Source organism: Arachis hypogaea, chromosome 18, assembly GCF_003086295.3.
Source record: "Arachis hypogaea cultivar Tifrunner chromosome 18, arahy.Tifrunner.gnm2.J5K5, whole genome shotgun sequence".
Lineage (NCBI taxonomy): Eukaryota > Viridiplantae > Streptophyta > Magnoliopsida > Fabales > Fabaceae > Arachis > Arachis hypogaea.
Window position 1 is genome coordinate 127,621,605 of NC_092053.1, and position 14,497 is coordinate 127,636,101.

General features: G+C 35.8%; 1 protein-coding gene across 1 annotated transcript; it reads right to left on the minus strand.

The window, feature by feature from the left end:
* Positions 1-9,438: 9,438 nt before the first annotated feature.
* Positions 9,439-10,017, minus strand: LOC112770497 (protein MAIN-LIKE 1-like). Its single transcript, XM_025814846.1, has one exon. The coding sequence runs from the start codon at positions 10,015-10,017 to the stop codon at positions 9,439-9,441; it is 579 nt and encodes a 192-aa protein (XP_025670631.1).
* Between the last annotated feature and the right edge of the window lie 4,480 nt (positions 10,018-14,497).

The following is a 14,497-nucleotide window of genomic DNA, read 5'->3' on the forward strand; positions in this document are numbered from 1 at the left end:
TTGCCGGTGAGTTTAGGTATTGGAAATCCGTTTTCAACCCATCAACCTCTAACTGGAGACTCTAGCAAAGTTGAGTCACAATCTGAAAAGGTTCACCCAGTTATGTGTCTGTGGCATTTATGTATCCGGTGGTAATACTGGAAAACAAAATGCTTAGGGTCACGGCCAAGACTCATAAAGTAGCTGTGTTCAAGAATCAACATACTGAACTAGGAGGATCAATAACACTATCTGAATTCTGAGTTCCTATGGATGCCAATCATTCTGAACTTCAAAGAAAAAAGTGAGATGCCAAAACTGTTCAGAAGCAAAAAGCTACTAGTCCCGCTCATCTAATTGAAACTAATCTTCATTGATATTTTTGAGATTTATTATATATTCTCTTCTTTTTATCCTATTTTGTTTTTATTTGCTTGGGGACAAGCAACAATTTAAGTTTGGTGTTGTGATGAGCGGATAATTTATACCCTTTTTGGCATTGTTTTTACATAGTTTTTAGTATGTTTTAGTTACGTTTTATTATATTTTTATTAGTTTTTATGCAAAAATCACATTTATGGACTTTACTATGAGTTTGTGTGTTTTTCTATAATTTCATGCATTTTCTGGCTGAAATTAAGGGATCTGAACAAAAATCTGATTCAGAGGCTGAGAAAGGACTGCAAATGCTATTGGATTCTGACCCTCCTGCACTCGAAGTGGATTTTCTGGAGCTACAAAAATCCAATTGGCACACTCTCAATTGCGTTGGAATGTAGATATCTTGGGCTTTCCAGCAATGTATAATAGTTCATACTTTTCCTGAGATTTGATGGCACAAACTGGTGTCTAAACGCCCACCAAAGACCCTTTTTTAGAGTAAAACGCCAGAACTGGCACCAGAACTAGAGTTAAATGCTCAAACTGGCACCCAAGCTGGCATTTAACTCCAAGAATGGCCTATGCACGTGAAAGCTTCAATGCTCAGCCCAAGCACACACCAAGTGGGTCCCGGAAGTGGATTTATGCACTATCTACACTTAATTACTTATTTTCTGTAATCCCTAGTAACTAGTTTAGTATAAATATCACTTTTTACTATTGTATTGAGTAGCTTATGCCATTTTTCATATTTGGAGAGGCTGGCCATTCGGCCATGTCTAGACTATCTTCTCTTATGCATTTTCTACGGTGGAGTTTCTACACCTCATAGATTAAGGTGTGGAGCTCTACTGTTCTTCATGAATTAATGCAAGTACTATTGTTTCTTTTTCAATTCACGCCTACTTCTTCTCCAAGATATACTCTCGTACTTAATTCAGTTAAGTCAGAATGAAGGGGTGACCTGTGACAATCACCCAATCTTTGTTACTCGCTTAGCCAAGATCCGCGTGCCTGACAACCACAAAGCAGTCTACATGATGTTCAACGTAGTCATTGGACGACAGCCAGAGTATATTCTCTTGGGTATCTAATACACGGACTGAGTCCGTGAGATTAGTATCTTCGTGGTATAGGCTAGAACCATTGGCAGCATTCTTGAGATCCGGAAAGTCTAAACCTTGTCTGTGGTATTCCGAGTAGGATCTGGAAAGGAATGACTGTAACGAGCTTCAAACTTGCGAATGTTAGGCGCAGTGACAGTGTGCAAAAGGACAAGGGACCTATTCCGACGCTAGCGGAAACCGACAGATGATTAGCCGTGCGGTAGCTGTACCTGGTATTTTTCATTTGAGATGAGAAATCTGACAGTTGATTAGCCGTGCAGAGATTGTACCTGGTATTTTTCATCCGAGAGGATCATACAGCTTGCCATGGAAGGGAGCATGCATGATTGGAAGAAGACAATAGGAAAGCAGAGGTTCAGAAGCAACAAAGAATCTCCAAACGCTTATCTGAAATTTTCACCAATGAATTACATAAGTATGTTTATTTTATTTTATGTTTTATTTATCTTTTAATTGTCAAAACCTCATAACCATTTGAATCCTCCTGACTAAGATTTACAGGATGACCATAGCTTGCTTCAAGCCAACAATCTCTGTGGGATCGACCCTTACTCACGTAAGGTATTACTTGGACAACCCAGTGCACTTGCTGGTTAGTTGTGAGGAGTTGTGAAAAGTGTGAATCACAATTTCGTACACCAGGCACTCATCCTTCCCCAGTTTAAATCCTATCTCCAGGATGACTTCTTTTTCTTCCATCCACCCATGATATTGAAGCTCATGGAATCGAGATTTAAATCTCTTTTCACCATAAGTGAGTGGCTCCACAGGTTGCTTGCCTTTTTTCTTCTTAGCATTCGGTGAAGAGGCCATTGAGTATAAATGAAAAGGGCCGGATTCACACCAAACTTGGAATAGTGCTTGTCCTCAGGCACAAAAAATCTATGAGCAAAGCTAAGAAGAAAAGGGTTAGAGGATGAAATGTATAAGCACGTGATGAGGGTGATGAAGGGTGAATAAGAAAAAGGGATGTTCATGAGTTCAAAAGGTATTCCCCAAGTTGGGGGTGTGATGATTGGTGCTGTAGTGAGTTTAATTTTCAAAATTTCAAAAGCATGTTTGCATTCATCATCAAAGATAAAAGGATTGCTAACCACTAGTAAATTGCTTAGTGGTTTAGCTATTTTAGAAAAATCTTTGATGAATCTCCTGTAGAATCCAGCATGCCCCAAGAAACTTCTAACAGCTTTCACATTGGTTGGTAAAGGGAGTTTTTCTATGACTTCTACTTTTGCCTTGTCAACTTCTATACCTTTACTTGAAATTTTATGCCCAAGAACAATCCCTCAAGTACCTAGAAATGACATTTTTTTTCCAATTTAAAACCAAATTAGTTTCTTGGCATCTTTTCAAGATTAGAGTAAGATGATGCAAGCAAGTGTTAAAAGAGTCACCAAAAATAGAGAAATCATCCATAAAAACTTCAATGAACTTTTCTACCATGTCAGGAAAAATGGATAGCATGCACCTTTGAAAGGTTGTTGGAGCATTACACAACCCGAATGACATTCTTCTATATGCAAAGACTCCAAAGGAGCAAGTGAAGGAGGTCTTCTCTTGATCCTTGGAGTCCACCACTATTTGATTATAGCCCGAATATCCATCCAGAAAGCAATAGTAAGCATAGCGAGCTAGCCTTTCTAACATTTTATCAATGAAGGGAAGAGAAAAATGGTCCTTCCTTGTGGCATCATTCAATCTTCTATAATCAATGCACATTCTCCACCCAGTTACTGTCCTTGTTCGGATAAGCTCATTCTTTTCATTAGAGATGACAATCATGCCTCCCTTCTTTGGTACAACTTGGACTGGACAAACCTAGGGGCTGTCAGAAATAAGATATATGATCCCAGCATCCTATAACTTCATCACTTCTTTCTGAAAACCACTTCTTTCATTGTGGGATTTAGCCTCCTTTGAGATTGCACAACTGACTTAGAGTTTTTCTCCAAAAGTATTTTGTGCATACATATGGTGGGGCTTATGCCTTTCAGATCATCAATTGTTCATCATAATGCACTTTTGTAGGTTCTTAATACATCAAGGAGCTCTCCTTCTTCTTGTGCACTCAAAGTGGAGTTAATGATCACTGGAAGGGTCTCTCTATCACCAAGGAAGGCATATTTGAGGTTTGGAGGCAGAGGCTTCAACTCTTGCTTTGGTGCCCCTTCTTCCTTAACTTCACTTGAATTTTTAAGTGCTTGTGTCTCCTTTAAATCTTCCTCTTGAATGTCTTGAGCTTCTCCTTCATGGTCTTCATATTGGTTTGCTTCAAGTGCTTCTTCAACCAAAGTATCCACCATATCAATTCTCATATAGTTTTCTTTCTCAGCGGGGTATTACATTGCCTTGAAAACATTGATAACCATTTGCTCATCATGCATGCACCCTGAGAACCATTTCACCATTTTCAACATCAATAATTGCCCTAAGTGTGGTCAAGAAAGGTCTTCCAAAGATAATTGAGTTATTTTCCTCCTCATCCATGTCTAGGATCACAAAGTCAGTTGGAAAAATGAACTTTTCAACTTTAACTAATAGATTCTTCACTACTCCACTACTCCACTGGGTATCTTGAGAGATCTGTCAGCAAGTTGTAATGACATTCTTGTAGGCTTAACCTCCTCTATCATCAATTTCTTCATCATGTCAAGAGGCATTAGATTAATACTTGCTCCCAAGTCACATAGTGCTTTATCAATTGTCATGTTCCCAATAGTGCATGGTATAAGGAAGCTTCCCGAATCTTTGAGTTTTGGTGGAAGTCCCTTTTAAATGATTGCACTATATTCTTGGGTTAGGATCACAGTCTCTTTCTCATGCCAGCTTCTCTTCTTGGTGATAAGTTCTTTAAGAAATTTTGCATATAATGGCATCTGTTCCAAAACCTCAGCTAATGGAATGTTGATTTCAAGTTTCCTGAAGATTTCCAAGAACTTAGGGAATTGTTGATCCCTCATTTCTTTGTGTAGCCTCTGTGGGTAAGGAAGTTTGGGGACATAAGGCTTCACTCCTCCCTTCCTTTCCTCTGGTTGTGGCTTCATGATTTCCTTGTCTTTCTTAGAGGTTTGTGCCTCTTTGTCTTTCTTATGGTCCACCTTGTCATTTTTCTTCGGCTTTGTTGCATCTTTGTTGATGTCCTTGGTGTCTTCTCCAACCAACTTGCCACTTCTCAACTGCACAGCTTTACATTCCTCCCTTGGATTGGGGATTGTATCGCTTGGAAAGGCATTAGGTGGCCGTCCAGCTAGTTTCCTGGCCAATTGCCCCACTTGTCTCTCAAGGTTTTTCATAGAGGCATCTTGTCGTTCTTGTCCTTTAACTAGGCTTTGTGTAGTCTGAGCAAGTGCTTGTTGATAAACCTCAATTTTGTGATTTATCTTGTGCTTATTTTGGGGGATTTTATCACATTTTCCCACATTTATTCAATAAAATAGCATGGTTTTGTAATTCTCCTTTAATTTGTGCTTAAGTGCAAAAACATGCTTTTTAGGCCCTAAATTGGTGATTTTAATTCACTTTAATTCCATTCGATGCCTTGATGTGTTTGTTGAGTGATTTCAGGTTCATAAGACAAGTATCGGATGGAAGAAATGAAGAGAAAAGCATGCAAAGTGGGAGAACTCGTGAAGAAATGAAGGAACTGCAAAGCTGTCAATCCTGACCTCTTCGCACTTAATCGATCATAACTTGAGCTACAGAGATCCAAATGAGGCGGTTCTAGTTGCGTTGAAAAGCTAACATCCGAGACTTCAAAATGATATAAAATTTACCATATTTTCTTGGTGTTTAGGGACGCGTACGCATGCATCACGCGTACGCGTGGGTTGCTGCACGTGACTCACTAAAGGCAACTCATGGCCAGCAATTTCTGAAGCATTTTGGGCCCAATCCAACTCATTTCTGATGCTATTTCATGCAGAATTCAAGCTTGGGCAAGGGGGAACAATTGTTTGGAGTTTTTGCATCATGTAGCTTAGTTTCTAGAAAAAGAAGCTCCCTCTTCTCTCTATAATTAGGGTTCCTAGGGTTAATTGCATCATAGATCCATGTTTAATTATTTGCTTTCATCTTGTTTCTTCTACATTTTTATGCTCTAGTGATGTAACTCTCTTGCTCTCTCTTGTTAATTTTCCTTTTTGCTCTCTTTTGTGATGATAAACTCTTGATGGATTTGGATCTCTTTTAATGAATTTTGATATTTGATGTTCCTTTATTGTTGAATTGAGTTGTTGATCTTACTTTCTTTGCAATTGGTAGTTGGTAGATTTATTATTCTTACACATTTATTATGCTTTCCTTTTATGCCTTCCAAGTGTTTGACAAAATACTTGGTTGGATGTTAGAGTAGATTTTGAGCATTCTTGGTTTGGAAAGAGTAATTAGGTAATATTGAGTCATGAATACCCAATTCATGTTGGTGATCTAGAGTTGTTAGTTAATATGATTTCCATTGACTCTAATCTCTTGCTAATTCCATTAGTAAGTTAATTAGGATTTTTGGATTGAGATTAACTAGTCTTGTTTGACTTTCTCTCATGGAAGATAACTTACACCTTCCAACATTGGAGATGACAAAATAGGATAAATTATTGTTAATTATTGTTATTAGTGACTAGGATAGAAAGCCTATATTCTCAACCCTTGCCATGAATGTCTCTCTCTTTATTACTTGCTTCCTTTAATTACTTGCTTGATTTACTCTTCTTGTCATTTAAATTATTGCCCCTTCACTTTCTTGCCCTTTTACCAATCAAACCCCCTTGTTCTTCATAGCCAATAATTGATCACTTCATTGTAATTCCTTGTGAGACGACCCAGAGTTTAAATACTTTGGTTAATTCTTATTTGGGGTTTGTTACTAGTGACAACCAAATTTTTTATTGGGAGGACTGTTTGTTGGTATAAAACTATACTTGTAACGAGATTTCATTTATGAAATTCTAAACCATCAATTAAAATTCTCACATCACTCGTGTGGTTTAGTTGAGAGCTTGCAAGGTGGCTTCAAGAGTTGAGATTCTGGCTTCCTGATTCTTTCTTCCGAGTACCTTTGTGCTTAGAGTTTGTTGAGGGTTGCCCAACACCAAACTTAGAATTGATGTTTGGGGGCTTTGTAAAGCTCTGTACAGAAAGAAAGGGTTGGAACACTAGGTGTTGCACAGTTATCTCTCTTTTAGAGGGAGAATTGGGATGAGGCATCTTGAACAAGATGTGATCCTCCCCTAGTTGTAGAGTCAGTTCTCCCTTAGCCACATCAATGATAGCATTGGCAGTGGCTAGAAAAGGTCTTCCAAGGATGACAGAGTCATCCTCATCCTCTCTTATATCCAAGACTATGAAATTTGCAGAGATGTGATTTTCAACCTTTACTAAGATATCCTCTACTAAGCCACATGACTTCATTATCTTGTCTGCCATCTCTAATGAGATGTTTGCAACGTGTACCTCAATTATGCCCAACTTCTCCATTACAGAGAGTGGCATGAGGTTTATACTTGACCCTAGGTCACACAGAGCCTTTTCAAAAGTCATAGTACCTATGGTGCAAGGAATCAGAAAGCGTCCTTAAGCAAAGAAGAGTGAGAAGTTTATAGGATGAGAGAAGAGAGATCCATTAACTTACTACTTTAAGGTTTTGAGTTGGATGTGATGTCTTCTCATTTTATGTTCTCTCACTTGATTTTCCACGGTTGGCCCAACAAGATAGAGATTGGGATGTGACACACTCACAGATACTGAAGCATAGTAGGTATTTTGAATTATACAATATGCACAAAAATATCTTATATTGATACATAATTTTACATGCCAAGTGCTATTTCTCATGAAATTCTAGAGGTATTTCTGAAGCACAACAGAATTTGGTATTTTGGATTATGCAGTATGCACAGGGGCATCTGATATTGACACATAGTTTTACATGCCCATTTGATTTATTATTAACTGATCATTTTAAAAATTATTTTTTTCCCTAATAAATATTAAAATAAACAATTTAAAATATTTCAAATTCAGGCAAAAAAAAACAAAAGAAAATACACGCATTTCTTTTTTAATGTATTCATCTTCTTTTTACAACAAAATACTCTCTTTTCTATAATCAAATCATGCGTACTCATTTTTTTTCTGATAAATTAAATTTAGGGCAAATCACTAATATAAGTCAAGGGGAGAAAAATTTTACACCAATCAACCAAATCAAAAACTGGTTCATGAATCAACCAAGAGATATTTCTATATAGTTCGAATCACCCAAATTCAAACTTCATCTCCATGTAATTCGAATCAGTCATACTGATTCGAATTACACACACGCACACACCCACTAATTCGAATCAACCTGATTTGAATTACACACACGCACACACCTACTAATTCGAATCAGGGTGATTCGAATTACACCCACGCACGCGTTCCAAAGTAATTCAAATTTAAGTGATTCGAATTACTCAATTTTTGGCTCTAGTAGTAATTCGAATTAGGTTGTTTCGAATTACTCATGCTTCGGCAATAAAAGGAGTTTGAACCAACCTCATTCGAACCACTTTTTCTTTATCATACCCCACCAAATCGCAGAGAAAACGACCCAGAACGACTCCAACAAAGGCTCGAGCAGGATATTCAGCCCATGGGGATAATCCGGAAAGACTATATCGTTTGGATGGAGTAGCTCATATAGCCAGGGTAATCAACGAAGAGGTTAGTACGTAATCTTTTTTTTTAAAGTAGGATTAAGTAACTTATTCGTTTGTTTATATACGTTATGTTAGTGGTTTTGATGGTAAATGACGTTGGTAACATTGTATGTGACTGACTTTTTATATTTTGTTAGTGATAATGTATGTGGTTTTGTTAGTGATTTTGTTAGTGGTTTTGCAAGTAGTTTATGCTAGTGGTTTCGTTAGTGGTTTCGTTGGTGGTTTTGCAATTGGTTTATGTTAGTGGTTTCGCAAGTGGTTTACGTTAGCGATTTTTGTTAGTGATTTTGTAATTGGTTTTGTAAGTGGTTTTAATTATCTGGTCCATTATATGTGCAGCCCCAGCGATGCATCTCGAGCATCCGATGGCAGCAGGGCATGCGACTGGACGAGAGGTACGTTTCGTACTTGCAGATGAAGGAGTTATACCATCTTGTGAGACTGAATGAGAGATGGTTCAGATTGGATCAGCCCCTTGTGAGTGATTTCGTCAAGCGGTGGCGTCCGGAGACGCACACATTTTACATGCCGTTCGGGGAGTGCACGATCACACTGCAGGACGCGGCGTACCAGTTGGAGTTGCCGGTCGACGGACGTTATGTCAGTGGTTGCTTGACGAATTTCCAGACATACATCCAGGGTGACCGTCCAGCTTGGATGTGGTTCCAGGAGTTGCTTGGTGTGTTACCTCCTGCGAACCAAATCCAAAAGTTTGCAGTGAACTGCAGCTGGTTTCAGGAGACGTTTGGAGAGTGCCCTGAGGGAGCCGACGAGGAGACAGTCAGGCATTATACTCAGGCCTAAATCATGATGCTGTTAGGCACTCAGCTGTTTACGGACAAATCCGGCAACCGTATTCACATTAGGTGGCTACCCTACGTGGCTAGGCTTGAGGATATGGGTGGCTACAGCTGGGGTCAGCAGCACTCACGTGGTTGTACTGGTACATGTGCCGAGTGGCCAACAAACATCTGCACTGAGGTCCTTTCTCGCTAACAGAAGGATTGTGACCTGACCACCCGCAACTCACATTGGTGGTATAACGAAAGCAAAATATCACCACATAGTATAACATTATAAGCGGACATGGAATAAAATAATTTTAGACGAAATAAAAAAAATGATAACAGTACCTCGAAGACAAGGCTGAACGTATCATACCCAACAGGTCTAAACCCAAGAAAGCGCCAAAAGATCCAAAACTGAAGTAGCTGTAACGGACCGACTAACTTCACATGTCTGTTGGCCGCTCAGCACATGCACCGGTACAACCACCCGAGTGTTGCCGACCCCCAGCTGTAGCCACCCATATCCTCAAGCCTAGCCACGTAGGGTAGCCACCTAATGTGAATACAGTTGCCGAACTTGTTGGCAAACAACTGAGTGCCTAACAGCATCATGATATAGGCCTGAACATAGCGCCTGACTGTCTCCTCGTAGGCTCCCTCAAGACACTCTCCAAACGTCTCTTGGAACCAGCTGCAGTTCACTGCAAACTTCTGGATTTGGTACGCAAGAGGTAACACACCAAGCAACTCTTGGAACCACACCCAAGCTGGACGGCCACCCTGGATGTATGTTTGAAAATCCGTCAAGCAACCACTGACATAACGTCCGTCGACCGACAACCCCAACTGGTACGCCACGTTCTGCAGTGTGATCGTACACTCCCCGAACGGCATGCGAAATGTGTACGTCTCCGGACGCCACCGCTCGACGAAGGCACTCACAAGGGACTCATCCAATCTGAACCATCTCTCGTTCAGTCTCGCAAGATGGTATAACCCCTTCATCTGCAAGTACGAAACGTACCTCTCATCCAGTCGCATGCCCTACTTCTATCGCATGCTCGAGATGCATCGCTGGAGCTGCACATATAATGGACCAGATAATTAAAACCACTTACAAAACCACTTACAAAATCACTTACAAAACCACTATCAAAACCACATACATTATCACTAACAAAACATAAAGAATCAATCACATACAATGTTACCAACGTCATTTACCATCAAAACCACTAACATAACGTATATAAACAAACAAATAAGTTACTTAATCCTACTTTAAAAAAAAAAAGATTACGTACTAACCTCTTCATTGATGACCCGACTATATGAGCTACTCCATTCAAACGATATAGTCTGTTCAGATTATCTCCCATGGGCTGAATATCCTGCTTTGTTGGAGTCGTTCTGAATCATTTTCTCTGAAATTTGGTAGGGTATGATAATGTAAAAGTAATTCGAATGAGGTTGGTTCGAACTCCTTTTATAGCCGAAGCATAAGTAATTCGAAATGCCCCAATTCGAATAACTACAGCCAATTCAAATCACTCCAATTCGAATTATTTTGGAACCCGTGCATGGGTGTAATTCGAATCACACTGATTCGGCGTGGGTGTAATTCGAATCACACTGATTCGAATTACTGTGTGTAATTCGAATCAAATTGATTCGAATTAGTGGGTGTGTGCGTGTGTATAATTCCAATCATATTGATTGAAGTTCGAATTTGGATGATTCGAACTATATAGAAATATCTCTTGGTTGATTCATGAACCAGTTTTTGATTTGGCTGATTGATATAAATTTTTCCTCCCATTGGCTTATATCAGTGATTTGTCCTTAAAATTACTTTACTTGTATTTTTTTGTTTATCCTAAATCAACCAAATCAAATCTTATATCAGAATAAAAAATATTAAATACGAGATAATTTTTATAAGATAAATATAGAATTAGGTTTGAAAAAAATTTTATGATTCATAAGTAATTTATTAAAATTGGTTTTTGAAAAATAATTTTCTAAAGAGACTAATACCTTTATTTTTTAAATTAACTGAAAATGGTTTTAAATAATCATAAACGTTGTTAGTAAAATAAATTTTAAAATTTAAAATAATTATAATATAAATAAATAGATAAAAAATTTTGATTCTAAATGAAATTTAGTATTAATAATTTAATTAAGAATAAATTTGAATATTTATAATACATGAGATTATATTAGATTTTTTAATTAACAAATTAACTTTAAAAAATATCTCTTTAAATGCTTTTAGAAAAAACTTCTAATTTGTTAAAATGATAAGTGATCTTTTTATTTGCCAAACTCAAAATAAATATATAGTTTGTTCTTTTGAAAAAAAAATAAATATATCTTTCACACAAATAAATTTACCAAATCAGACCTTATCTTGCAAAAACTTTCAATTTTCCTCCATGCATGCACTTTACAATTGATGACAGATTGTATCTTCTCCCTGAGTTATATGCCTCATGTTACTGCACTCTAACTGCAAAGGCTGAGAGTGCATTATTGTCACCTCTGCCATGATGCTAGCTATCCTCTATGAACTACATGGAAGCAGAAATAAACTTATGGACTTGCACATATGAAAATATTCAGAAACAATTCTACAACTTCAAAAAGCATAGTTTATCATACTTTCAAGTCAAGCAAACACTGAAAGCATTGTTGCTTTCTTTTACACTGTCACAGACCAACAGATAATATCAACAACAAAACCAAAATTACTGAAAAAAGGAAGCACATCAAATAAGTGCATAAACTAAAAATTGATCCTATCACATTTATACAATTTTGAAGCACAAACTATAATAGCGAGAAACATGACCAAACTCAGCCATACCTCTTCATGGTCCATTTTTAGAACTCAAATCTTTGCCTAGTATAATAGCAAGAAACATGACAAAGTCAAACTCGGTCAACCTGAGATTTATAAACTATACATGAATTTAACATTATACATATTGAAATTTAAGAAGCTAAAAATAAATTTAATAGATGGTTTACATTACATACAGAAGCTACCAATCTGTCTTGGAGATAGAGAAGTCTTATTGAAGGCAGGAAAGTTATTGAAAAAGGATTACACGGGAGAATTGGAAGGGGTAATCTGGTGAGATTAGTTGAGGATATGTGGTTGGCAAACAAAGATATATTATAACATTGTTCTTTACAGAAATACAATTGAAAATTGTTAAATAATTTAATTTAATATATATTTTACTAAAAATATAATACTAGTTTATCTTTAAGTTAACTTCACTATAAGATTCATAAACACTATCATTTTCAAAGTTTGACCCTATAATGATAACAAATATGAAGTTAGTCCATAAATCAGTGAATACTTTAAAACAAAACGTAACAAAAATTTGAACGTTCTACAACCAACACGGCAGAAGACACGAGCAAAAGAACAAAATGGCACAGAGAAATAAGGAGAGAGAAGAAAAGATGGCAACAAAAACGAAAAAGTTCGTGACCGAAGGCACAAGCAAAAGAACAAAATGGCACCAAAAAAAGAAAAGAAGAGAGAAGAAAAGATGTGATAAGTGATAACTCTTCAATAAGAGTTAATTTTTATCATTTTACAACAAATAATTATATTAGTTTTAATAAAATAATTGCTTTTTATATATTTTATTTAATCTGATTTTTATTTCATCAATGTCTTTTATTGTGTTTAGGTATAATAATGCAAAAAGACAGCAGCACTAATGGCAACTCCATGCTCTATTTCTACCAATTCATTCCATTAGCTTATCACCCATAAAGAATCTCATCATTCTTTCAATCAGCCTATCTTTGGAATACTTTTTCATTAAAATTATGAAGAATGGCAATCAAACAAGGATGTAGCTTCAGAATTATGTTCTATTCATTTTGGTATAAAAGAGCCATGCAAAGGAAAGAAAGGGGGGGGGAGAGGAGGAGAGAAGAGAGGAACCAAAGAAACAGGGACGGATCCAGAAATTTCAATATGGAGGGGCCGAATTTTAAGTAATTTTTTTCATTTCATAAAAATAATTAACATATAATTATTAAAGCTAGTTTTTTAAAAGATTTATCAAAAAATATATATATAATTATAATTTTTTTTCACAATCTTATTAATTAAAATTAATTCTTTCAAAAATTTTAAAAAATTTGAAAAAAATTATAAATTATTAATTATTTGAAAGACACAATACCTTTATAGAATACAAGATATATGATATCTTTATAAAAATTTTTCTTTTAACAACGAAAATTTAAAAGAAAAATGAGTATTTTTTTTTTACAAGAAAATAATATCTAAAGTACATAATGTGATTATCAAAATATAACTACGCAAGTCATTATTAATATAATAATATAAATGTTAAATATATTAATATAAAAATAAATGATTTTTTAAAAATAAATATAGAGAATATTATATAAAAACTAATTTAAAAGGTACAAAGACTTGCGGGTAGGATATGATATTAAATTAGTTAAGTAAAAGATATTAGTGAATTAAACAATTAAGACATAAATTCATCACATAATAAAAAATAATACATATAAAACTATTAAATTTTATAATATTTTTTTATTTTTTAAACACATATCTCATATATAAATATAGTTTCTTAAAATTTTGGGGGGGGGCGAGGCCACTCGCCCCCCTCTAGGTCCGTCGCTGCAAAGAAACACAATATTTGAAAGTTAACTCAGAATTTCTCCAAGCAATGGAAATATCACAATAACAACTTAGAGCCAAATTCTTGTCAACTAAAATCATGTACTTCTTTCTCTCACCTTCAATTTCAATCTCCATTTCATTTTACTTCATTATGAACTAAATTTATTGGCTAGGACATTGATGTAACCCATAATGTGAATTGATGTTATAAATTTATGTTATTCAATGATTTATGCTATAAATCATGTGTTTATAATCGAACTTAATGCTTTTAAATGCTTGATCACCATTTAAATGATATGTTGATTTACGATGCACTTGAAAAAGATGTAATGAAGCTACTGAATTATAAACACCATAAATTGAACGAAAACTAGAGACAGACAAACGCCGATTTATGTGGTTATTATGAAGTTTCACAAAAATATAATCCTTTACTCACATAAATTTTAGCTAAGAGATTAATACATCTATATGAGTTAAGAGAGTTTTTTTATCTTGAGAAAGACTAGAAACTACATTAGAAATCTTAACCAATTTGAATTCATAACAAATACACTGAATAACACTAAAACTAACACAATCAATTCCAGAATGTAGTAAAATCAAATGTCCTAGCAACTGATTTATTGCATACAAGTAGTTTTTCCATTACCTGCTTTTATTACTATTTATATTTTTCCTGTATTCTCTACATGCATACAATCAAATTCAGCAATACAATTAAAATCTGTCAATCCAAATAATAGTTGAAAAAGCAAACTCAATGATTGACAATTCCTCGCAAAACAATAATTTACTCATTATTTTTTTTACTTGAAACTGCTA